General features: G+C 48.1%; 1 protein-coding gene across 1 annotated transcript in view; it reads right to left on the minus strand.

Moving 5' to 3' along the window:
• Positions 1 to 238: 238 nt before the first annotated feature.
• Positions 239 to 24,694, minus strand: part of runx3 (RUNX family transcription factor 3) — a 34,607-nt gene continuing 10,151 nt past the window's right edge. The window contains exons 4-6 of the mRNA XM_056295336.1: positions 17,077 to 17,223; positions 9,320 to 9,397; positions 239 to 3,631 (exon numbers count right to left, since the gene is read on the minus strand). Of these exons, the coding sequence (XP_056151311.1) occupies positions 3,150 to 3,631; positions 9,320 to 9,397; positions 17,077 to 17,223 (707 nt within the window). The 3' untranslated portion in view covers positions 239 to 3,149. The remainder of the gene's footprint in view (positions 3,632 to 9,319; positions 9,398 to 17,076; positions 17,224 to 24,694) is intronic.

Consider the following 24,694-nt stretch of genomic DNA (forward strand, 5'->3'; position numbering starts at 1 on the left):
GCTGGGATAGACTCCAGCATACCTATGACCCTGACAGCAGGATAAGCGGTTTGGATAATGGATGGATATATATATTTAAATATATACGTGTATGTGTATATATATATATATATATATGTGTGTGTGTGTATATATGTATATCTATACATATATATATGTGTGTGTGTATATATATATGTATATCTATAAAACGCAACACAATATTTCACGGAATAAACAAGAGTTGTGAGGAGAAAGGTGAGATAGGTCTTTTTTTAATTAAAATGATTAAAAACTACATTATCCGCACACTTTACAAGCTCTTAATACGGAGTCTTTAAGGATATTACATACACGGATGAGATTCTTAAATTAACATATCAGTTTCAGACACATGCTTGGAGCATAAAGGAAAATAAAGAGAGCAAGGTGAATTAAGAGTACGGAATACCAAGATGAAAAGGTTCTTTTAAAAAGAAACGTCGAAACAAGAAAACAACAGCATTGTGCTCTTTTATCCAGTATACAATGAAATACAATGCAATTTGGCCTCTCTGTCTCTGCAGCCCTTCGACAGATCTAGCCAGATACAATCTCATGTATACAGAGCAATATCAGAGACCAGTCGAGGCATCAACCATGTACCACAAATCATCCCTGTCATCGGGGGTCCTTACAATCTCACAGGCGGTCATGAATTTCTTTGGTATTTCGATGGAACCCAAACAAATGGTTTCTCTAGCTGCATGAGGGTTGCCCATAAAAAGTAAGGCCTTTTAGAGGAAGTGAGCTGCATGACATGCAAAGCTTTTTCCTCCAACTCAAAGGAAGATAGGAATGAGTTTTCATTGTCACCGATTGTCAAAAAGGCAAATAAGGCAGAGGGTCTACATGTGGGGTCCGCAATAGGCTTTGCATAACTTTTTCTGTTGTTCCTGAGCAAAAAGAAAAAAAATTGCTAGCTTTTTTTTGTTTTTTTTTAGCCTCCCTCATCTGCATTTACGTTGCAATTCGAAATGGGTATTTAGTTTTTCGCCAGCAACGTGCTCATCTTTCAGAGGCAGTGATGCTGCTCCCCTTCCCTCGCATGGAAGACTCCCTTAGTAGACGTGAGATACCTGATACATGCCATAAGTGGCTCAGCATGGCTCATAAAAAGATGTTCTGTGCAGACATATCAATCGTTGGCAGAGCCATGAGCCCTTGGCACTAATGATCAGTAAATTACAACAGAAAAGACAGAAATCAGGACCATAAAGGCTTCAAAGGACAGACTGCTTGCACAGAACAAAGGGGCCCGTGCACGACAAGGGCCTGGCTTTTGCATGATTGCCCTTGGTGTTAGTAAGAAGATACCACTCTTTCCCCGCCTCCTCCCTCTATCCCTTCATCCACGCACTCTTCCTCCTCTAGAGATAGAAGGGATCGTATGTGTTACAGCATGGGAAAAGCCCTTGGGATAGTGGGAATGTGCACTTTCACAACTGTGGTGCAGGAATGTGTGTGTCTATGTGTGTCTGTGTGTGTCTGTGTGCGTGTGGGTGCGTGCATGAAATCATGTGATCACTAATTAAGTTGTTATGGTTTCGTTTGTAACGAGGACACTTTCATCGAGTGGAGCAGCTATATGGACACGAAAATGCGACGTTTTGTTCTGTTTTGTGTTTTACCGAGGGAAACAGATGTCGTTTGTTTGCGACTGCATGAACGGTAAAGAGAAATAAAATGTCTAAACATAGTGCAAAATTTAAAACAATGGCTTATGTTGCGCAAGGAGACAATTGGGAAATTGTTTCAAAGATCAGGAATCTAATCCCATTGGCAGAGATAATGTCGGGCGTGGTTCGTAAGGAATAAAAGTTTTAGTGCATCAAAGCTACATTTGAAAACAAAAAATAATAACATTAAAAGTTTTGTTTTTTTTATAATTTAGGAGCAATATATTACACAAATTCCAATTTCATATTAAACAACAAATAAACAAAAAAAATGGAATATAAAAAAGAGAAGGTAGAGAGAAATGCTCAAGGATTTGGATATATGTGGACATTTCCTCAGAATTTGGCTCAAATAAATATTAAAAAAAAAAGAAGAAAAAAAAAGGTAAACAATGTCATCCAGTTGACAATAAACACTACACTAGGACAACTTTCAGTATCGGATTCCAATGGGAAATTTAAGCGTGAACCAAACAATAGATGCACAACAGGACAAAAATGTTCGTGTGGAAAATATTACAAAACACCTTTCTGCTTTAGTCTCGTACGCTGCTCAAAATGTTGATCACAAATAAAAAATAAAAAAAAAAGTCACTGAATGAAGAAGGTCTCTTCCAAATGTCAATTGCATACCATCGCATTAAAAGCCCGGGTTGTCTTTTTTTTTTTCTTGCATAATAAATTAAGTTTCGAAGGTAATGTATACTGTAAGTACCGAGGGGACCCGAAAAAGTCCCGAATGCAATTGAGGATCTTGTTGTTCTTCTCACAACTGAGGATGGAATAGCTCGTTTTATCAAAAACTCCCAAAGATAAAAAGTGAAAACGGGTCATCTTGCACAGGCCCGGTACAGACGCCGCGTGTAAGGGACGATCCCGGAGCAAAGGCGCAGCAGTCCGTCCGCCCCCCGTCGCCAAGCCGCTTCGCTTTCCTTGATCGACTGTTAGGGCTGCGTTACCGTTTCATCCGTTGCCCGTCAGCTGTACGGGCTGAAGGTACCCGGTTGTTGTGTTTCCCAGAGAGTGTCTTTGGTAAATGTTCCTGTTTGTGTACCGGACAAATCCTGATATATTACTATGGCTTCTCTGGTTATAACATCACTTCTATGTACAATTTCAGCTAAAACATCATCTCGACCTATATGGCTTTCATAGTCCTTTAAGAGTACCTATTTTTTTCCTTGCACAGTGCAGGAGTTCACTGAAAACTTAAAAAAAAAAAAAAACAACAACAACACATGGAAGTCTGGCAGTCAGTCGGTAAAATGCAGAAAGGCTTTAAAGCGAGTGCCGGAGAAATAAAAGACAAACATGCAGCATTTTGTTTTGGGTTGTTTTTCTTCTTTTTCTTTGTTTTTTTTTTTGGGCGGGGGGTTTACTTTGTGCCTCATCTTCTTTACATTTTCCTCTCTCACTTCTCCCGCACCCTCTCTCCGTCTAGCTGCCTGTCAGTCAATAGGGCCTCCAGACAGACTCATCCATGCGGCCCGAGGCGCTCATGGCCGTGGGGGAGTTGCTGTGGCTGCCGTCCGCTTCCACCCCCTCACTCTGGTTGTTCAGGCCTGGGTTCATCAGGCTGTTGGCCCCTCCGGCGCCCGTGGCTCCCGAACAGGACAGCAGGCGGGTGGGGGAGCGCTCGCCCCCGGTGTTCCCCGGTGCCACCATGGAGAACTGGTACGACCCGGAGCCCGTGCCGTAATACAAGTAGGAGTTGGACTGGAAGTTCTGGGACTGGTTGCTGGAGTACGGCGGCGGCAGATAGGTGTGGTACCGGGATGACGCCGACATGCTGAGGCCGCCGATGCCGGTGGTGGAGGAGTTGGCGGAGTAGGTGAAGGCCCCGGGGTAGTGCATGCGGGGGTCTGAGAAGCGAGGGTCAGTCAGCGGGGACAGAGACGGGAAGGTGGTCCTCTGGTTGAACAGATCCGTAGTCCCTGCGAGCAGACAAAAGGGGAAAGGAAAAAAAAGCGTAAAGCAAAGCGCCACACCAGTCAACAAACGCCCTGCCACTGATGAAAACTTGCTTGTGTGAATATGAAAGACAGGGGTTTAAAATTTTCTCATTTCCTCTAATGCTGGAAGAAGAAAAAAAAGGGTCCACATCCTCAGAACAGCACCCCCCCCCCCCCAACTCACAACCCCAAGCGCCCTTTACTCTGATCTCAAATTTCTTGCGATATCCTTGGCCATGGAAATGTTTGCTGAAAATAATGAACTGAGACATTTTTTGGCTTAATAACAGTCATCAAGCACTGACAGCAAATCATCCCACAGCTCCGTACACAAGACTGAAGTTATGAGAAGCCCACCCCCACCCCCACCCCACCCTCGCTGCTGCTCTCCTACCACACCTACAGAAACGGGTATTCTGTCTTTTTTGACGCGATGAAAAGAGGCATTGTCAGAATGGGGGGTGAGGGAGGTGGGGGATGTTTGTGTATGTGTGTGTGTGCGGGTGTGTGTGTGTTGGTGGGGGGGGGCTTTGTCTGAACACTGACAGCTTGTTGTGCTGTTGTGAAACCTATCGTAAATCATACCACCGGGCAGAAGCAGGAAACAAGTAAGCAGCCATTGTGATCTGAGGCAGACAGAGCTGACTAAGAAGTGAGGGAGGGAAAAAAGGAAAGGAAGAAAAGAGAGAAAGAAACTGGGTGTGTGTGTGAGCGTTCATGTGTGTGCACACGCGCGTGCGTGTGTGTTTATATAAAGGTCCGTGACGGGCCAGTATTAACTACTAACTTTCCACCGAGGGCAACCTCGTCAGTAACCGAGCACACGGGGGGCAGATGGTTTGACTTGAATTTCACTGCGCACATTCTCCAGTTCATCCAGCTGACATAGGAAATAGGAATCTTGCCTGAGGTTTCAACTTGGCCGATTTCCTCATCAGAGAATCAGCGGCGGCTACTGTCGCCAACTGAGTTTTCCCTCGGCTAAAACGCCGTATCGGTCCTGAGGCGGACGGCGGGCTACTCTGACATCCTGTTCCCTCGGGTATCCTTCTGTTTTGTGTGGCGTCCTAGCGAGGTTCGCCGGCCGCCACCTGCTGTATCATTTGGATCCGGGTGCCGGTGCGAGGACAGTTGAGGGCAAACGTAAATATCTGAGGATATCATGCTCATGGACTAAAGTTAGCAAGCCTGGGTGTGTGACGCTGCCAGAATACCCTGCATTTTGTCAGTTCCTGGGAATAGCCTGTAATACCGCCTATTGTGCTCATCGCACGATGACAGTACTTACTCTTTACTAGATCAATTATATTGATTATAATATACAGTAAATAGACCAATCAATAAGCAACCATAAATCTACTAAGGTGAACTAAGGTCATATGGGGTTTGCCACATTCACCACCAGCGGCTCTCCGCCGTTGACAGCTAGCCATCAGCGCAAACCGGATGTGATGATTTATCATCTCCCCCCGTTCGGTGGTTTCAGAGAGGAAAGACTTTGTGCAAAAAGCCAAAAAAAAAAATAAATTCAGAGATGGATAGATCACACAGGTGTGTCTCTAACCAGCACCGTAGATCAGTTTCCTGTCTTCTCAGTACTCGGGCACACCGTGCAACATAGCGTAGCGAGAAAGCAAAGAAAACGTGTTGTGAGAAGCAAGGTAGCCACTGGCCAGACAAAGATAAACAAGAATTTTGAAAACTTGTGCGCTGGCACCATGTGTCGATGGCTTGGTAGAGCTCCTCATATCGTGTGTCAACGTGTTGGTGTTTGCACCTGCTGCACACACTCTCTCTCTCTCTCTCTCTCTCTGACACACGCAGACACACACACACACACACACCTGAGTCCATATTGATTTGTTTGTCTGCATGTGGCTTTGATGGGTCCAGTGTGCCCACATGACTGTAAGTGTAAAATGAGGATTTGGATGGCAGAGAAAAGAGAGCTTGTATTTGTGAAATAGCAAGCACTTGCACGCCACAGCCCTGAGGGGGTAGGATGCCAAACTTGCGTGCCACAGTCTTGTTGAAATGTCTTTTCCCCATGTCTGGAGAACTGGGTCCATTTTAAACTAGAAAAAAATCTGTTCCTTTGCAATTTCCACGGCCCCTGCTATAACTTTTTTTTTTAAGAACACATTTCTGCTGTTGAATTTTCTCCTCTTTTAGGGATGAGGGAGTTTGGTGGTGCCCAGAGGTGGGGGTGGCGTGGCTGTTTCTTTTTCCAGAGTCTACCAGGCACCATAGTCGGCTCCATATCTGATTTCACGCAAGGAAAATCCAAGTCTTCAGCTGCTGTTGATTCGGGAGAAGTGGAGTCGGCACACTAATTCCTATCGGACTTCCAAAAATCCTTTGCTCTCTCCCTCTCTCTCTCTCCCTCTCTCTCTCTCTCTCTCTCTCTCTACTAAATATAGTCTTCAGGGTGTAGCCGGGCAGGGGATCTGTAGCATGGGGACTTGATGGGTCTGGCGGCTGTAGCCCACCCTGCACATGATCTCCATTTAATTGGAGTCGCTGGAAACATGTTGGCTAAACTGTGGTGGGGAAAGACTCCTGTTCTCTGTCAGGGGAAACTGGACCGGACACTTATCACAACACCTTAATGGACTTGTGCAATTTCACCACGTTGGCCCTTAGCCAGCGACTGACTTGCCTTTCACCGCTTTCAACCCTGCACAGCACAGTAGCTCCCCCTGGAGTAGAGGGCCGAACCAACGACTCGGAGATAGACGTTTGCAATCTGCCTTCTCCACTCTTAACCTCGCTGCATACCTTATTACATCTCCACCCTCGCCCTCCCAGTTTAAGTACAGGCCTCAGTGTTTTGGCTGTGGTAACTGTGGTGTATCTTTGGCAAGAGATGGTCTTCCTAACCGGACCTAGTAGTAGCTGCATGAAACCTCGATGGCCCTACACACACATGATCTCCATTAGGCTCAGCTGAAATGTGTTGACTAAATTGCAAGGACAGGAGAAGGGATGGACCCCAGAGGGCTAACTGGCACAGCCTGCCGTCTGTGATGTTCCCAGTTCCCAGTGATGCGGCTAGCTGGGAATCAAGGTTTTTATAGAGAACATAGTGTTCCAGTGCAGCCATTCCTCCCCTCACTCCTGCACAGAGCACCACTCACTTATTTCATTCTGCTACAGCAGCGGGAGGGTCCCCCTCCTCTCCGCTTCCACAAAAAAAGTCCACTAGGTCACAGTCAAGCGTGTAACCCAGATAAGACAGGAGGTTTGCCTCATTTGGTTATGGTAGAAACTGATTTTGGTTGTTAACATTAAGGGCAGGTTTGAGGCTGTCAGTCCGCCGTGTGTGTGTGTGTGTGTGTGTGTGTCTGTGTCTGTGTTTGTGTGTCTGTGGTGGCTGGAGATGGAGAGATGCAAATCCAGGCGCTCACCTGTGAAATGTTTACTCAAGCTTGATGCAAACTGTGAAGACCAGCGCCCATGGACGGGTGTCTCAGGCAAATCAGCGGAGGGGTTGAGAATAGGGAAAGAGAAACGCTGTGGCTCTCGCATCCACACTCAAAACTACAGTAAGGGAACGATTATTTCCTCATCCATGCCCGCATAACCCCTCCAGAAACCCAAAACAAGGCCCGACACTGATGACCAAAAAAATTTCACAACAAACGGATTTATGTTTCCTTAAGGAGTGGAGGTTTGTGTGTAGTTTATGTGGGTGGGGGAGGATCTGACTGGTTAGGATGGCTCTGCCCTTTCGGTGGATACCGTAAGGATGAGAAGTCATTGCTGGTAACAGGATGACACAACGCAACATGATATTACTGTCTGGGGGGATGCTGCTGTTGCACAATGCAAAAAATGGGAGACACAAATGAGCGCAAGCCGAACCCAGGTGTTTATGTAAGTGGCGAGGCTTTAGGGATGCGGCATCATGCCGAATGCAAATGATAACCACCTCCATGCTGTGACATCATGGTCAACGGCCCCAAAAGCCCCAGCCTATGACGCGCAATACAAGCAAGGCTACAGGGTGTTGGTGATTACAAAAACCTCGATTTTCCTAACACATCGACAACCAGGAGGTGATTAGTCTTTTTTTGGGGGGGGGGTTTGTTAACAAAATCATCCACAGTGCTAATACTTGTGCGTTAACTTGTTAGGAAGGCAGTGGCGTGCGTTTCGCTGGCCAGCTGCATTAGTGTGCCGTTTCTCGGACTTCACGCAGCTTCGGCATACATTTTGCTGTCCGGCTCAAGCGTCTGCTTTTAGCGCTTCTCACTGCCAATCACATTTTTCACACCGAGGTGCACATCTTGCTCAGCAATGCATTCTGGGCTAGCGAACGTCTCGCATGAGCGATGTGTTGCCTTTTCATGTCCCTTCACCCGTGTCACCGTGCCACGAATTTATTTTAAATAAACCAGCCTGCTGCACTGAAATTCAAGAATATTGAAGTTACTTATATATCTATTTTGTAAAAAAAAATTTTTTTTTTGTTGTTTTCTGCCGGAGACCTTCCTTTATTTTATAATTAGATAAAAGGGAAGCATCAGCAAGCCAAAGCAATGAGTCATTTCACTTTTCCGCCTATGTAGATGGTGTGTGTGTGTGTGTGTCTGTGTGTGTGTGCGTGCGTGCGTGTGTGTGTGTGTATGCATCCCCATCAGTGCCGATGACTCAGTAAGTCTGGTGTGGTGGGGCAGTTTCTGGGAAGGAGCCTGGTGGGCAACCGAGGGGGCTGTGGGGCATCATCAACCTTACCGATTCACCAATAAAAGAGACAGAAAGAAAGAGAGGGGGAGAAAGAAAGAAAGGAAAAGAAAGAGTGAGAGGGAAGGAGGCAGGCAGACAGGCAGGGTGGGTGGGGGTGCTACAGGAATGTTCTGGGATCAACTGGAGCCCCGAGGGCAAAATGAAGCAGACTCCAGAAAACATCACAACGGTTGGCACGCCTCTACCATGCCTGACTTTCCAGATTCTCAGCATCACATTCGCCTGTGCCATCTTTAGAAGGATGACAAACCGAGTGCTAATGAGCACAAACTAGTTGGACAGTCTCCCGTTTGTCCTGAGATGATCTTGTAATCTTTGACTTTGACAAACAGTCCACGGCTCCTTCTCTATATTTTTCGTGGCTGTTTTCTCAGACTGGCAATTATGGCCATTGCTTATTGCTAACCACGCCTCTCATTTGGCTTGCTGATGGGGTCTCATGTGTTATGACTCAGCAGCCGACAGGCACATTTGTAAGCTCTTTAACTGTCAACACAATCCACACACACACACACACACACACACACACACACACACACACACACACACACACACACACACACACACACACACACACATTCAACACCTAAAACTCATGTCGACATAACCTACACAATTTCAGACACATACATATTCAGTATCTGATATTGATGTCTACATAACCTGCATGCATGTGTATGTGCAGACACACACACATGTATGCACACACACACACACACACACACTCTCACACACACACACACACACACACACACACATAAAAGAATTGGGGTCAGCTAATGAGAGCAGTGTGTTTGTGTTGACTTCCTGCCGTGAGATTATTGTGTGAATGGGTAAATAAAGGAAGCGAAGACAAAAAGCTTAGCCCCCCACAGAGACACACTGCATATCAAGTCAATGATAAGCTTAGTTGTACCCTACCTGGCCATGCTCTCAGGTCCTCCTCCACCTTGCATGTCTTCAGGGAGGGAGAGTCCATCTGCTCTGGCCACAGAGGTCCTGCAAAACACATTAAAAAAGAAAGGGATGAGTGCCGGTTTCTACTCATTAGAAACAGTCAGTAGATGATTCTTCTGTGTTAGAGTGAAAAATGTCAATATTTCATCGGGGTGGAACGAAATGTGTCAGTTGTACTTGTGTGGGGAAGTCGGAGCCCATAGCAGAAAACCATTCCACATTCCATGAGGAGAAAAGGCCCCATGACAGACTTGTCAAAGCTGTCATGACATCTGGCGACTTGGAGATGCGCGTCTCCGTGACAGGTCTGCCTCCGCTGCCCGAGCAGTGCGGACGGGAAAGGGGAGGGGATTTTTTTTCTCACCAGAGTGAGACAAGGCCTGGGAAAACATGTTTGATGGGCCTATGGGAGATATTTTTGGGTTCTTCGAGGAGCAGAGGGGAAATGTGAGGTGCGAGGCTTTTGGTGGCCTGTCAGACCGGCCTATCGGAGAGGGAGGCAAAATCGAGTCCCTACTGGCCCAACGCGTGGGACCCTGGTTCACATTCAACGGCCACACCGCAGGACGGCTGACAATTTGACATGCAAATAGTGCCTGTTTGCTCTTGGCCTGGGATGGTGCGGTTGTTACAAGCCAACCTGCACGAACCACCACGAGGGTGGGAAGTCTCAGATACAAAGGTTTTCTAGTGGCAGTACACCTACAGCATACCTGCCGGTCTGCACAGGAGAGCATAGTTTGAATAATTTCTTCGCTTAAAGCTGAAATCCACGATTTCCTTGATCTGTTCCCCCCTCTGGCAGCAAGAACCACAAACAAGGTGTAGCAGCCATTGTGGTTTGTGTGCTGTTAGCTCAGCAGTAAAACAGTTCCCACACTCATAAAAGAGGCATCCACGAATCAAAGCTAGCACAGACTATCAGAAGTATTAAAAATTACATCAATTTATGTGAGAACACCATTGTACTGCCATATTGACTGTAGAATTGGTAGAGTAGCTGTCCAACAGAAGCATCACCACATTGTCGTCACGTTTCCATCTTTTTTTTCCTGCCGGGTGTAGGAACGTTTTGCTGTCGCGCCGGTGTTCAGCTGACCCGGTCAAACCCTCCAACGCCAGTAGATGGACAGCGTCTCTAATCATGGTGAAGATACCAGTTAGTATTATGTAACCCGAGTCAAGATGGATAAAATAACCCATTCTTAATCGAGGAAAATCCTGGATTTCAGCTTTAGACTCAGTGATTTAGTGTAAGTATTGTTATATCCAAAACAAAAGTGCAGAACTTTTTTTTTTGTTGTATCACCAGGTGGAAAACGCAAATAAAACATGGTTATGTAACCCCTGTAAGGAAAACGGTCATTTCCGCTCACAGTGCCTTGCGTTTAATGAGAGGGGCAGCAAGCATATGGAATGACAGTGATAGTGTGCTCCCCACCCTTACCAGGCTGCCATAATAAAGAAACCCCCTAACCCCCTGTGCTGGCAGAGATAGTCTTGGAGGATGCCAGAGCGAGAGAGAGAGAGAGAGAGAGAGAGAGAGAGAGAGAGAGAGAGAGAGAGAGAGAGAGAGAGAGGGGTGGTACCGGGCTGTTCCCCTATAACCACACTGGGCTCAGGGTGTATAAAAGCTCTGCTTCCCCTGGAGCTCCTCCACTTCCTTTGCAAAGGCCCAAATCAGCACTCAGTCACTGAGAGGTCCTGCGCTATTCCTCACAATGGCAAATTCTTACGCATAAATGGCCTTATTCAGAAAGGATTGCAAGCAGCTGGTGCGATTCGCTCAAGAAAATAAACATTTCCTTCAAATATTTTGATTGGCTGGCAGACAACGTCAATACCAGAGGCACAGATTACCCCTGTTAATAAAAGGTCCATCCCCTTGGGCGGAGCTGAAGCATCGGGAAGGTAGAGCGGAGGCAGCGGGTGGAAAGAAGCGGCGGCTGCGTCACTAATGAGCAGCTTTGAGACGATGCCAGCTTCGTTTTTCTGGGGAGGACACAAATAAACATCGCGTACGGCGCTTTTGAAGTGCACGCGGAGATGAAAGGGGCGGCCGGCGAGACGTTTGAGCCAAAATGGCGTCCGTCCTTGTGACTCCGGATCCAGCAGCGCCTCTGAGACATGTAATGCGCCTGCCGTAATGAAGCGTGTCATTGAGACATAGTGAATGCTGGGCCTTGTGCTGGCTTCCTGTTTCATTTAGGCCTTAGGCGTCGCAACTTCGAGAGAGAATGTGAGAGAGCGAGCAGGAGAGAGAGAGCGAGAGAGAGAAAGACGCCAGCGAGGAAGGGAGAGAAAAAGAGAGAGCGTGTTAGAGAGGGGAAGAACACGGCCTTGGCTCAGCTATGTGGGACATTTGATATGTCTTTTGAGCCCTCACTTATAACATGAGCAAAAACAAACACATGGGCTGAAAAATCCTATGTTCTCTTTGAGAGCCCCTCGCCCTCACGCCCTTCCCCTCGCCCCAGACTCAATAGAGACTGTTCATGGCACACATGTAGTTTCTGTAATTGCTGAAATGTAAAACTCGGCCCCGACTCTGATGTGAAATTATAACTTACACAAACAGTGGAGTCTGGTAGAAAACTTAGTCTCACTTCTCTCTTTCATTTTTTTTCTCTCTCCCCCCACCGGGGGAGGTGGCTTCAAAAGATTCTTGCTTTTTTGCTTTTTTTTTGTTGTAGTAGAAGAACAGAAATATTTTCAATTTGAATTATTCATCTCAGGGTCAAAAAAAGTGAGTAACCACAAGTGAAGCTTTCAGGCACCATAACAAATAAACTCCATGGCGGCCATTGGCATGTTATGTAAACAGAGCGCCGCAGAAGTAAAAAAGAACGGCGAAAAAGCCCAGGTCCAAATTCCCGCTAGTCTTGGTTGTATTGGCCTCGGAGGGCCAGCTTCCTGCTTGGGTTTGGCACAAATCAGCATGAAACCAAACTGTCCTGACGGCTATACTCCAAGTCTGCACCGCTGCTACCTGCCTGTGTTAATTTCCTGCCCCGCTCTTGCTCCTAATTGGTTGATCATGTCATTCTGGATGTGTGAATTGGTGTGAGTGGTGCCACTGCGGCAGCAGTGGAGCGCTGTGTCTAACTTGGGGGGCCGGCCAGCTTGTTTATGTGGAGTAAACAGTGTGGTTACTGTGGACAGGGAGGGAGGGAGGGGGGGCGCTCGGGGGGGCTTGGTTGCATTGGGCCTGGGCCTCCATCAGACTGGACTTTCACAACTTAAGTCCAGTCCAAACGCGAAAGCCACAGCCTGAATACACTGAACAAGAGGGCCCCTGCGGTACTACTGCAGATGTGTACTAGTTTTACGGGAGGACGCCAAAGACCCGGACAGATACGGATTCATCTGTCCGAGGAACATTTTTGACAGGCTATTTTGATATACAGTGTGAAAAAACAAAAAAAAAGCTCTCCAAAAAAAATAAATAAATATATATATATATATATATATATAAAATCTTACATTCTTTGAAAATTTGATATACGCGTTGCGAGAAACTGGCGATGAATCGCACAATATATTTCTTGCGATATATCGCTTTTGAAAGACAGTACTGAACGTGTTATCATCACTACGATACATCCAATAGCCCCAGTTGTGGTCCGGTTTTACCACACGGGTCACACACAAAGATAGTAGAGCCACACACACACACACACACACACACACACACACACACACACACACACACACACACACACACACACAGAGTTTTTCTTCTTTTGGGCCCTCATCAAAGCAAGGAGCACTTGACTAGATGGCAGAACGTTATGCAAGTATCTGATATTCATCTTCAGGGAGGAACACACAGGTGTTGGAACAAATAGCATGTTAAATGATACCACCTCAGAAGTGCCAGGACTTTCTTTTTGGATGATTAAATTGCTGCTTTATTCCCTTTCTCTCACTCTCTCACTCTCACTCTCTCTCTCTCTCTCTTGCTCTCTCTTGCTCTCTCTCTCTCTGTTAAAACACATTTAAGTTAAAAGAGCTGCTTTCGTCTCGGCTGTCTGTTAGAGGCCGTGCCAGGGGCTTGTCAGGTTTTGTCTGCTCTTAAAATGGCATGAGGGAAAACGAGAATGTTCAAACTTTCTTTTTTTTTTCTGCAGCACTTTGTTGAAATCTAATTCTCCCCCCACTCGTTTGATTTTTTTTCTTTCCTTTTTTTGTAAATCTATGAAACGAGTAAATATCATTAGCGTATGAATCCTAAGTGCGATGTCACGAGTGCGCGTCTGTCTTCCTTGGTATATTCGATATAGAGACAGTTGCCACCCACAGACACGGCGCACATAACTCACCCGAGGCTCCGAAAAAAAAAACAAAAAAAAAACAGAATAAACATTTTGCATTTGATCGTCTGATTGTCACATTTGCTTGACTGCACTAGCAGAACCATGCATCGCACACCGCACACATATAAAGACACACATAAACCCCCCCACCCCCCCACCCACCCTCACCGAGGATCATTCCACATGTCTAGCAGGCTTACCTGTGGCCACAACCGAACAAAAACAAGCGTCAATGCAGCGTCTGCCAACATGAAGGGGTCCTGTCACTGCATGCACTGTAATGAGCTCTTAATTACCCTGTCTGTCTGGGGCACTAGCCGAGAGCTTGCAACACTGGCATGGAACCTAAGGCGCGTGTGTGTGTGCGCGTGTGTGTGTGTGCGCGTGTTTGTATTTGCTGTTCCGCCCGTGCAGCAGTTGCCTTGTGCCGTGCCGTGCGTGTGTGTTTGTGTGCGTTCTGAGAATCCGGGGTTGTGTCGAGCAGATGTCTGCAGACACGTCTTGTTGACGACGACGCTGAGACAGTGTTTCACGGCTCAGACAGCGAAATGAAGCAAGGGGTGGGGGGTGGGGGGGCACGGCTTTAGCGGGAGATGACACCGTATTTTCTCATTTAGCCGTCTGCGGGGGTGGTGGTGGTGGTGGGGGGTGGGGGGTGGGGCACGACTCGAGGTTTCAGACCAGATAATCGAAAACATCTTTTGTAACACCAACACGGGAATCCATTTAATTATAACGTGCTGACGGCTGATCTATCACCCAGCTATTCTCAAACAAAACAAGCCCAGGATCAAATGAATCTGCAAAAATACAACTGCGTCTGGCGCGGCCCGCCAAGAGAGGAGGCGTGTGTCCTGTTTATGTGTAAATACTTCCCTGTGTCTCTGAGCAGGATTTACTACGGCGAGACCTGTTTTCTGTTTGACTTGTGCCTGCTGAGGTGTTGCTGCCCATGCATGTGTATGTATGTATGGATGTATGTATGTATATATAAGTACCGCTAAATGCCGCGGCAATCTGTGTCATCTGTGCCGTGGCATACATCTGCTACTGTAAGTGTCTTCTACTCACATACTTTAAGAGAGGAGGTGGCGGCGGCGGCGGTGGTGGGGGGGCGGAGGGCTCGCTTCACTGTTATTTAATTATTTTACCACTCTTGCCCCGCGGTGTGCAGTCATGATGGTAATACCAGAGATTAAGGTGTGTGTGTGTATGTGTGTGTGTGTGTGTGTGTGTGTGTGTGTGTGTGTGTGCGCTTTTACAGCCCCTGCCATTCTCTCTCTCTCTGTCTCTCTCTCTCTCCCCCCCTTGTTCTTTCTCTCTTGCATATAAACTCTTCTCCCATAAGGCCTCCAGCTATAGGCGGCTGTTATGTGAAGTTCAATGTCTCTCTCATCCCTGGAAGCTCCAACCCATGTTAATTTGTTGTGTCTGCTGATGGTGTGTGTGTGTGTGTGTGTGTGTGTGTGTGTGTGTGTGTGTGTGTGTGTGTGTGTGTGTGTGTGTCCGTCATAACCGCACAGCCCTTTGAGACCTGACAGGCTTATAAAGCACTAATTCCTAGCCTAATCCTTCTGGAGCAAGAAAGACACAGGAGCAGAGCAAAGGGCCCTCCTTCGTCTGCCGTCCCGCGGCTGTGCGGACTAAGTCTGCACACCTCTCTCCCCTGTCAACCGGAGCCGATCTCCCGTGCTCAGCCAGGCCCCTCGGCACTAAAGCTGTCTGGATAAGCTTACCTGCGGGGGCCCTTGTCATTGGCAGACAGGCCCGAGAGCATACGCCAAACTATAAACCATAGTGCAAATTTCGCCGTCACAGTAGCCGTGTTGTGCCAGAGCCTTGTTGCCGGTTAACTTTTTTTATTTTGTTTATTTTCAGCCGAACCGGTTGTTGGGTTTTTTTTTTAAAACGGCTGACATGTTTTCTTTTTGGTACAGGCTGTGCAAGGGAATGAAATCAATATCAACAATAAGTAAGGATATGGGGGAGCTGGGTCGAGAGAAGAAAAAAAAACTCCCCGTGTTCTCCATAGTCAGCTGTTAGATAGGCCCACACTGGTGACTCAGCGCTGGCTAGGCAAGCACAAGGCCAAGAAATGGTGTATGGTTGTTACACACACTGATAGAGTTCCACCCACACACAGCCTAACACTTCCAAACAAGCCCTCCTGTACACGGCAACATGCTGATACAAAGATGATGGGACTCATTAGCTAGCATGAGAACTGGAGAGTGGGTGGGAGAGGAGGGCACACAGAGTGTGTGTGTGTGTGTGTGTGTGTGTGTGTGTGTGTGTGTGTGTGTGTGTGTGTGTTTAGTCTGCCCGATCCCAGACATGGCATCCCGTTAAGAGGCTCTGGCATATGACTGAGAGTGAACACTCAACCTCACTCCAACATCACCCACGCAGCTGTCCTCTGCCCTTAGACACACGCACGCGCACACACACACACACACACACACACACACACACACACACACACACACACACACACACACTCAAGTCTTCCTCTCACTATATTACTCTCCTACTCTTTAGCTTGTGCCTCAGCGTTAGACTGATCTGAGAGTGACGTGATTGCCAAGGTAGCGCGCGGCTGCTAGATTCCTGAGGCTGTAGTGTGTGGTGTAACAGGGCCAGCCCCCGGCTTCCAGGCCAAGCTTGGCTGGCAGCGCCTGCCGCCTGGCCATAGACTCAAGCCTACACGCTGCGGGCCCGGACCCACCAACGCATGGCATCCGGGGACAGAGGTGGCGAGAGATTCGCCTTAGCCAACCAGCAGAAATACGGCCCACATTCTCCAGGTCTCGCAGCAACACCGGCCACTGAACCGGAAGCAGACCTGGTTGTGGACGCTTGGGTTTATTAGAGGTTAGATCAACTGCATGTACTGTATTGCAGAGGTGCACGGCAGTGACATGCTGCGGTCCTGAACTCCGTTCAACTTACTGACAACGGCGGTGATTTCTGTTTTGTATGGAAATGTTTTCGAGTTGAAATAGCTGCAAGGGGTGTTTCGCTAGTGCCCTCAAAACAAACGAAAAATAATGGCTCAACCTAAATTTGGCTACTGATGTCTATCCATTGGTGTTGGTAACAGTCTTCTACTAGCTTGGTTAGCAATAGCTGCTTGTTAGCCACGGCAACTTGGCTTTTTCTGCATACTTTCAGCCACCTACCTGCCTTACTTTGGCTTCTATGGTAAAAGATATAAACTTTATCACTTTGCCCTGGGAAGACGCGCCCGACAGTAGCCATACAACGAGTAACTATTCATAACCAAATCGGATATTTGTGTATTAACTGCTGTTTTGTACCGACTTGGTGTTTTCTCCCGTGTGGCGCTCACCTCCCCGCTGGGGGTGTGCATGTGCAGCTGTGGTGGTATATCTGGGTGCTGCTCACCTTGTGTGGTGCCGAGGTGGCTCTGGTGGATGGGACGGGGGTTGTTGTTGACCGGACCTATCCTCATACTCCGCTGGTAGCGCTCAATCTCTGACAGCCGATCAGAAAACTGCAGCTTCTGGGAATCCTCTATCTTCACCCTGTGCCCTGAAACGAGGAAACAAGGGAGTAGGGGAGGAAGCGGGGGCAAAGGGAAGCGCGGAGGAGAAGGGGGACAGCCGAGTTAACACCTGCACAGTTTGGCACAACGTGGCACGTTCGTGTGTTTCCACAGCTCCGGGACGGCCGAAAGAACAATGAGGGAGTCATGTGTGAAAGCGTTTCCTTCTCCGCTGGCCGTCATCTTGACAGTTTGACGGGCCTTGTGACGGTGTTTTTTTGCTGCGGGAGGGAAACTGGCGAAACGAATTCCCTCGCTGGAGTGTGATTAATGTGAAATCCATCCGCACCGTGACCATGAATATCCCCCGGTGTTATTCGCAAACACATCTGATTAACTAACGTACAGAAGTGGAGGGAGGAGAGAGTCGCCGTGTTTTCGGCTTCTAAATAGAAAAATATTATTAGACTGTTAGGAGACCTTGGCATACATGGCTAGACAGTAAGTATTACTCAGGCTGCACCTGCTCTAATGGTATCCACAGATAACGATAGCATTAGCAGTTGAAAATAACCGCTTTAGGAATGCTGTTCTCTTTGTACCTACAACAAAAGGGGGGGGGGTCTGTCGGGAGATTGTGCATCGTTTATCGTTAGATTTTGGGTTTTGGAGCAGGGGGAGATGAAACACTTTTAACAAAAAAACCAGAAGAAAAACGCGTTCCACCTTTTAGTCGAGTGGAAGTAAGTGGAACTTTACTAGTACTATCTTATGGCTTTAAATGCAGGAATTAGCCTTGTCCTGTCACCACACACATACCTGCAACACTTTATACTCAACAGTAGAGCAGGGAAATGTGTGTGTGAGTGTGTGTGTGTGTGTGTGTGTGTGTGTGTGTGTGTGTGTGTGTGTTTATGAATTTGTGGGAGGTGAGAATTTACTCTAGTAAGTGAGGTTTATCTGGTACATCTAATTCATGTAATACAGAGCAACATGTTCAAAGTCTTATCACTTTGTGTGATATCAGTGCGATCTTCCAGCTCTTTATGTAGACACACACACACACACACACACACACACACACACACACACACACACACACACACACGTAGAATTGTATACAGACACGCACACACACACCCACGCACGCGTGCACACACACACACACCCACACACACACACACACACACACACGCGGTAAGTCAAACAGACACGCACACACACACATGCCCTACATGTGAACACACCTTAAATGTCAGCCATGAGTCCGGATGAGGGCTCTGCCTCTAATGGGAGGAAGAGATTTTAATGCAACTATCACTGCACCAAAACTGTGTGTGAACCAACATGTATACATTCTGTGGTTTTCTCCCTGGCATCTCCACAGACTACCTAATGTGAAGTAATGGCTGGATTTGAATATTTTATCACTATATAAAGGGGGTAGGGCAGACGGAGCGATATGGATTTTGCCCGTCCTCCCTCTCCACTGACCCATGGGCAATATATCTTATCCTCCAGGTTGACCCATGGGTAATGTTTCCTCTCGTTTACCGCTCCGTCCATTTGGTGGTGCCCACCCTCTTCGACCCCTCCTCACTTTATGAACAATATAGAAATATCTAAACCCTCCGCCCCGCCCCCGCCCAGCCACCCCTTCTCATGTGCAAACACGCACGCATACACACAATCCTTTGCTCCTCGTACATACGAGTGTACGCAGGATACAAGCAAGATACACACAAAGGTACACATATTCACGCTGATGTGCGGACATGGTACACAGCCACTTATGTCACCCCTCGCACACAGGCCGGCTTCCAAAAGTCCCCCTTCTTGTTACCAAACTATAACACACTCCACTCACCACGCTACTTCTTCAACACCCTACCGGGGGGGGGGAGCAAGAGGGAGACTAGAGAGAGATTATTGTCAGTTGCTGTTCAAGTGTTGTTCTATGTTTTTGCCAGTTCTACCTATTCCTCTTTCCATTTGTTTTAATTTTTTTTCTTTCGTTTTTTTGTTTTTGGTACCCTGTTGATCTATTTCGCTGTTACCTGCTTTGGCAACACTGTAATTAATGCAGTCATGCTAATAAAGCATTATTGAATTGAACTGAATTCAGAGGGAGAGAAAGAGAGCGAGAGAGAGAGAGGGCGAGAGAGAGACTAGAGAGAGAGGGCGAGAGAGAGACTAGTGAGAGAGAGAGAGGTAGAGAGAGAGACTAGAGAGAGAGAGAGAGACTAGAGAGAGAGAGGGAGAGAGAGAGAGACTAGAGAGAGAGGGAGAGAGAGAGAAAGGGCCAGTCATGAGTAATGTGTTTGAGCACAGTCAGACGGTGGTTCTGCTGGTTCTCCCAAACTGTTTGTTTTCTCTCGGGTTAGGACGTGGGACGTGAGAGGACGTGGGACGTGAGAGGCAGAGACAAGGCAAACGTGTATGAGCCAACTCATCATCCCACCACTTTGTTCCTCTCTGCTACCCGGGGACACGGCAGGGGTGAACACACGTGTGCGCATGCAGGCACTCACACTCTCTAATATCTTTTTTTATTCGCCCTCAGATGTGGCCAGCCTGCCTCCCCTCTAAACCCAGTTGGAAGGAATGAAGGCCAGAATGCTCTCTCTCTTTCTCTCTCTCTCTCTCTCTCTTTGTCTCTTTCTGTCTTTTGCCATGTCTTTCCCTCTGTTCTCTTAACTCACAGACACACACAGACACACACACGCCACACACACACACACACACACACACACGCCACACACAGACACACACACACACATTGCCAGACCTAGGCTAAATCACCCACATAGACAGTGTGGCTACTGTCTGCTCCAACCCAGAGCAGGGGCGGCCAGGGGAAGCAGCCCTCCAAATATAGCCCCTATATGTGTCCTTGTGTAGTTATTAAGAGATTTACACCACCTCAAACGGCTGAGGTCAGGGAAATGATACATCCCACTGCTCTCTGGTTGGAAAAAGAGACAGACGGCAGGAAAAAATTGATAATTGGTCAGTTTTTCTGTGGCTAGTGGCGGTCTAAGATGAATTGGCTGGCTCTTTAGGAATGAAAGTGATCATTCAACTGCCTGCAAAAACACACAGGCGTGCAAACACACATACTTGAGCCCGTGGATCCCCTGGCGGAGGTCCAAGCGAGCGGAGTATGTGTGGCGACACACTGTTTGGTGCTTCCAGTAGGGGGTTTAGTGGGCTGTGAGAGGGCACTATGGGGGAGTGGAGGCTTCTTTAGAATGAGGCCTGGAGCTCATTAACCCGGGGCCCATAGTTACTGTTAACACCGCCAGCCAACTGCGAGGACTGCGCTTTACTTTCTTTCTCTCTACCGCCCCCTCGTTCACTTTGCACGCGGTCAGACGCACACCCTCCCGTCTCGCTCGCTGCCTCTGACTCATACACGTTTTAAATATGAGGAAGCCTCAGCAGTTCGCCATCTGGAGTCTTGCATACACTCTCTTTCAAACACTCACTTCCTCATGTCTTTTTATCCAAGGCATTTTTTTTTCTCTGCCGCTCTGCGCATGTGGTCTTGGTGAAAGGGCACAGGAATCGTTCCGAGTGCGGTAACACGGCTATGGTGATGATAAATCACAACTCGGGCGCCATTTTGGGGGGGGGTGCACCTGAGCACCGGTAGCCCCGCAGTTAAACTTTATGCTAAGGCGTCCTCTTCGGTCAGCTGACCCTGACTGCAGCCATGCTACGTCTGGTCCGACCCGCTTAGCGATTTGACTTTTTTCTCCCCCCCTCTGCAGGGCCCCGGGGGGGGCCGGAGGGGTCCCGCCACTCCACGCCAGCCCCATTTCAGAGGGGTTTCTGTGGTGGGATGAATATTTAATGTGTTAGGGTGCACTTAGGAGAGAATGCCCTGTTTTTCTCTCTATGATATCATAACCACAAGATAGAGCTGGGAGATGGGGGCCCACGTGCACACACACACGGCGCTCGGGACGCACGCCCAGGCAAAATGGACGCTAACGGCTGTAGATTTACTAGCCTCCTCTCAGACTAGTGGTCGCATCATCTGAAAGCATTATCGAAGCGTACGGAGAACAAATGAAATGCCTGATATAAAATGTCTGGTATTAATGGTGCACTGAAAGGCCACGGCTGTTTTGAAGGAATGGGTGTGCCGCTCTCACACCCGCTTTGTTTTGCACCCGTGTGTGTGCGTGTGTTTGTGTGTGTGTTTGTGTGTGTGTTTATTTCCTGATTACGTTCTATCTCTGCTGCAGAACAGCTCGAGATGTTGCACGCCGTTTTGCGTGGCTCCTCACAGGTTGTGAGATGGGCAGATAGGTGCAGATACACACAGACAAGTTCAAGAGCATGTGACCGGAGGGGGGGGGGGAGGGCGAGCCGATTAGCTTCCCATCGGTTCTGAGCTCGATTCTCCGAGGGCGAGGACGAGACGAAAAGCAGGCCCTGAACACGTCTCGCCCGGCCGTCCCTCCACCGAGTCCCTATCAGCTCGAACAGAGGCGGTGTTTGCTCAGCGAGGTGACAGACGGGCCTCGAGCGCTAAGGGGAACAACTGAACGATCACCCGATACTGACCGTTTCCTCCCTTCACCCTTCACTTTTTCTCTACTTTTCCTTCTCTCTCTCTCCCTCTCTCCACATTGAAAGAAAGAAACATATGTTCCCGTCCAAAGGGAGACACATTAAACACAAGCTCTTTTTAGTAAAGGGCCGGGCGCTTTTTCAGGGGCAAAGTGAAACTCTATCTCGACGGCAAAGGGCAATACGTGCTTTGGCTCGGGCTCAAGTCTGCGCTGAATATATTTGAAGTGTAAATATTTGTATTCGACGTATAAATGGACTTGATAGGCCCCTGATAACAGACTAGAATTGATTTGCAGAGGCTGTATCAAACCGAACAGTGAAAAACCACGACTATTGGGGTAAGGCCAACACGACGACTGTATAGGATTACACGCAAGAATGTCTTGGCACGGTGCACTTTGCTTTTTTTTATTATTATTCCAGCGTCAATGGCACAAAATGGCATCCTGCTATGATTTTTTTTTCTTTTTTCTTCCTCCTCTGTGTTGCAGTGGTTGGTTCTAACACGTTTGTATGAGCTCCTCCCTTCCTTTGCCGTGTTGATGCTGCAACTCTGAGGAATTAAGGTGCAACAAAAACAGTTTATTTGTCTGGCCGTGTGTTCGGTGCCGGGGGGAAATCCACGGCTGGATGTGTGAAAGAAGTAGTGGGGGGGGGGGGACGCCGTGTGTTTGCAAACTATTTGTGCAGGAGAATCCATATCTCTTGGTAGAATTGCTGAACACCCCCCCACCCCCTCCCCTCCTCCACCCCCCCACCCCTCCCCAAGTCTGCGACAGGGCAACAGTTGAGAATGTGTTGCAACACGGCCTACTTGCCTGCAAGCAAACTTCCGTTATGCCTCCAGCAGGCCCCAAGGACATTTCAACATCTGTTAAGCAAAATGTTGTACACCTGTCTTCCTCTTCCCCATCTCTAGTGAATCGGTACCCCCCCCACCCCCCCACCTTCCTCCCACTCAACTTTTTCTGCCACCTTTTTTTTTTTTTTGCTTCCCCTTTCACCGTATCACCAAGAGCCATCATGCAGCTCAAAAACAGTTTTTACAGCAGTTGGACTCGAGCAGCCATTCACAGTGTTGGTTATTTAAAGTCGAGCCAATCAAAGTTCTTGTTTTGAGGATGACCCTGAAGGATGTGGGTTATGCTCCTGGCTGGTTGTGGCTGTCTCGTCTGGGCCTGTGTGAGTTGATTCAAGCCACACACAAACATTACGCTAGCTCGTCCTGGTTTGTGTAGCACTCATAATTCATCCTTGCCGTGGACGCCGTTTCGTTTTCGTGTCTACTACGGTTGTGATGGGGATCGAGCGTGCAGACCGCTTATAAATCGAAAGGTCAACCGTGAGATAAAACGCTGCCAATGAACATCCCAAACGCTTAAACCGAGTGGTGATGAGTTATTTTTTCTGTGGAAGCGTCCCGATTCCACCCGGGCTGAAAACGGGTGGGCGGATAAAATGTTACACGCTTGCTCTCGTGTCTCTCATGTAGCCCCCTCAAACCCCGCTCGCAGCCAAGGGACTGTCTTGTCCCTCCGGCACCCACCCCAGACATATTCTTCAGACTGGAGACCAAAGAGGCTCTCTCTGGGGACAGGCGGTGTGAAAATCCCCCTCGCAGCCCTGAAAAACAGCCTGTTCACAGCGGAAGTCAATACGTGAAACTGTTTGTGCAAAGAGCGCAGCCTTCCTTTTCTGATAAGGGGATAAAGCTGCGTGTGTATATAAGCATGTTTGCATGCGTGAATGTGTGCGTGCATGTGTGTGCGTGTGTGTGTGTGTGTAATAAGGCCGATGCGACACAGGGACAGCCCTCTGAAGAGACAGGTTGAGGCAGGCCAAAGTAGTGGAGGGGTGCAAACACAAGAGGTCCAATGAACCCGGATTCCCCAACAATACAACCAGGCCCGTAGATGTTGAAAGCAATCATCCCTCTTTTGTCCCAGAGCTCTGCATGGTTTTGTGTGTGTGTGCGTGTGTGTGTGTGTGTGTGTGTCTGTGTGTGTGTGCATGTGTGCACGGCACACATGTGCGTCTAACTGTCTTCTAGTAGAGGGTTGAGTTGAGGCAAGGTTGTTTTTTTGGGTCTTTTTTGGCTGCTTGCCTGGAGCCCTAGTGGATTTCCCAACCCTACTTTTGCCGCCGCCGCTGCCGCCGCCGCCACCACTGCTGTGGCCTTGTGGAGCACAGAAGCTCTATTTGGCTCCTGTGACAGATCGTATTAAAAAAAAATTAGTCGCCCTGCGAGTTCTGCCTTAGCTCCAAAAAGTGAAAGAGTTTGTTTGTGCGAGTGTGTTTCCATGCGTTTTTGGTGTATAGGAGTGGCCAGGCACTGCTGAGAAGCGAGGGCACGGAGGTGGCGAGGTGGGGGCCTGACAGCTCTGTGGGAAAGGAAGGCGAGTTGTCACCGTCACATGCGTCAGTGCAAACCCGGCAGATGACTCAAACGGCTCCATCTTCACACCTCGCGCTGCAGCAAGAGTCTTGTTCTCAAATGCACACACGTAGTTTCAGCGACACAATTCACACTGACACAGATCTCACGGAAGGTGGTTTTTTTCGGGGGGGGGGTGTGGTGTGTGTGAATGTTCCATTGTTTGCATATCCATACCTTCACTTGCACTGTTGTGTGGTACTCTGGATTTGTAAAACCTCAAAGCATAATTTGGACTGCTTCGCGAGCACGGCGGGTTAGAACGACCGGCCTCTTTTTAATCTGCGATGCTTGGAGCCTGTGTTGGGGAGCCAAGGCCTCCCTTCGTGCTTATTTAGAGGATTACAAACTTCCCCCGCTCCTGGAAGCGGCAGAAAGACCTCGCTGCGTCTATTATTTGCTGACTGTTCCTCACTATTAAGCGCCAGGAAAACAAATATCCAAGCCACAGGGTTGTACACAGTGTATTTTCCGGGAACCAGCAGGTGCCTCCTTCCCAC

This window comes from Lampris incognitus, chromosome 16 (assembly GCF_029633865.1).
Source record: "Lampris incognitus isolate fLamInc1 chromosome 16, fLamInc1.hap2, whole genome shotgun sequence".
NCBI lineage: Eukaryota > Metazoa > Chordata > Actinopteri > Lampriformes > Lampridae > Lampris > Lampris incognitus.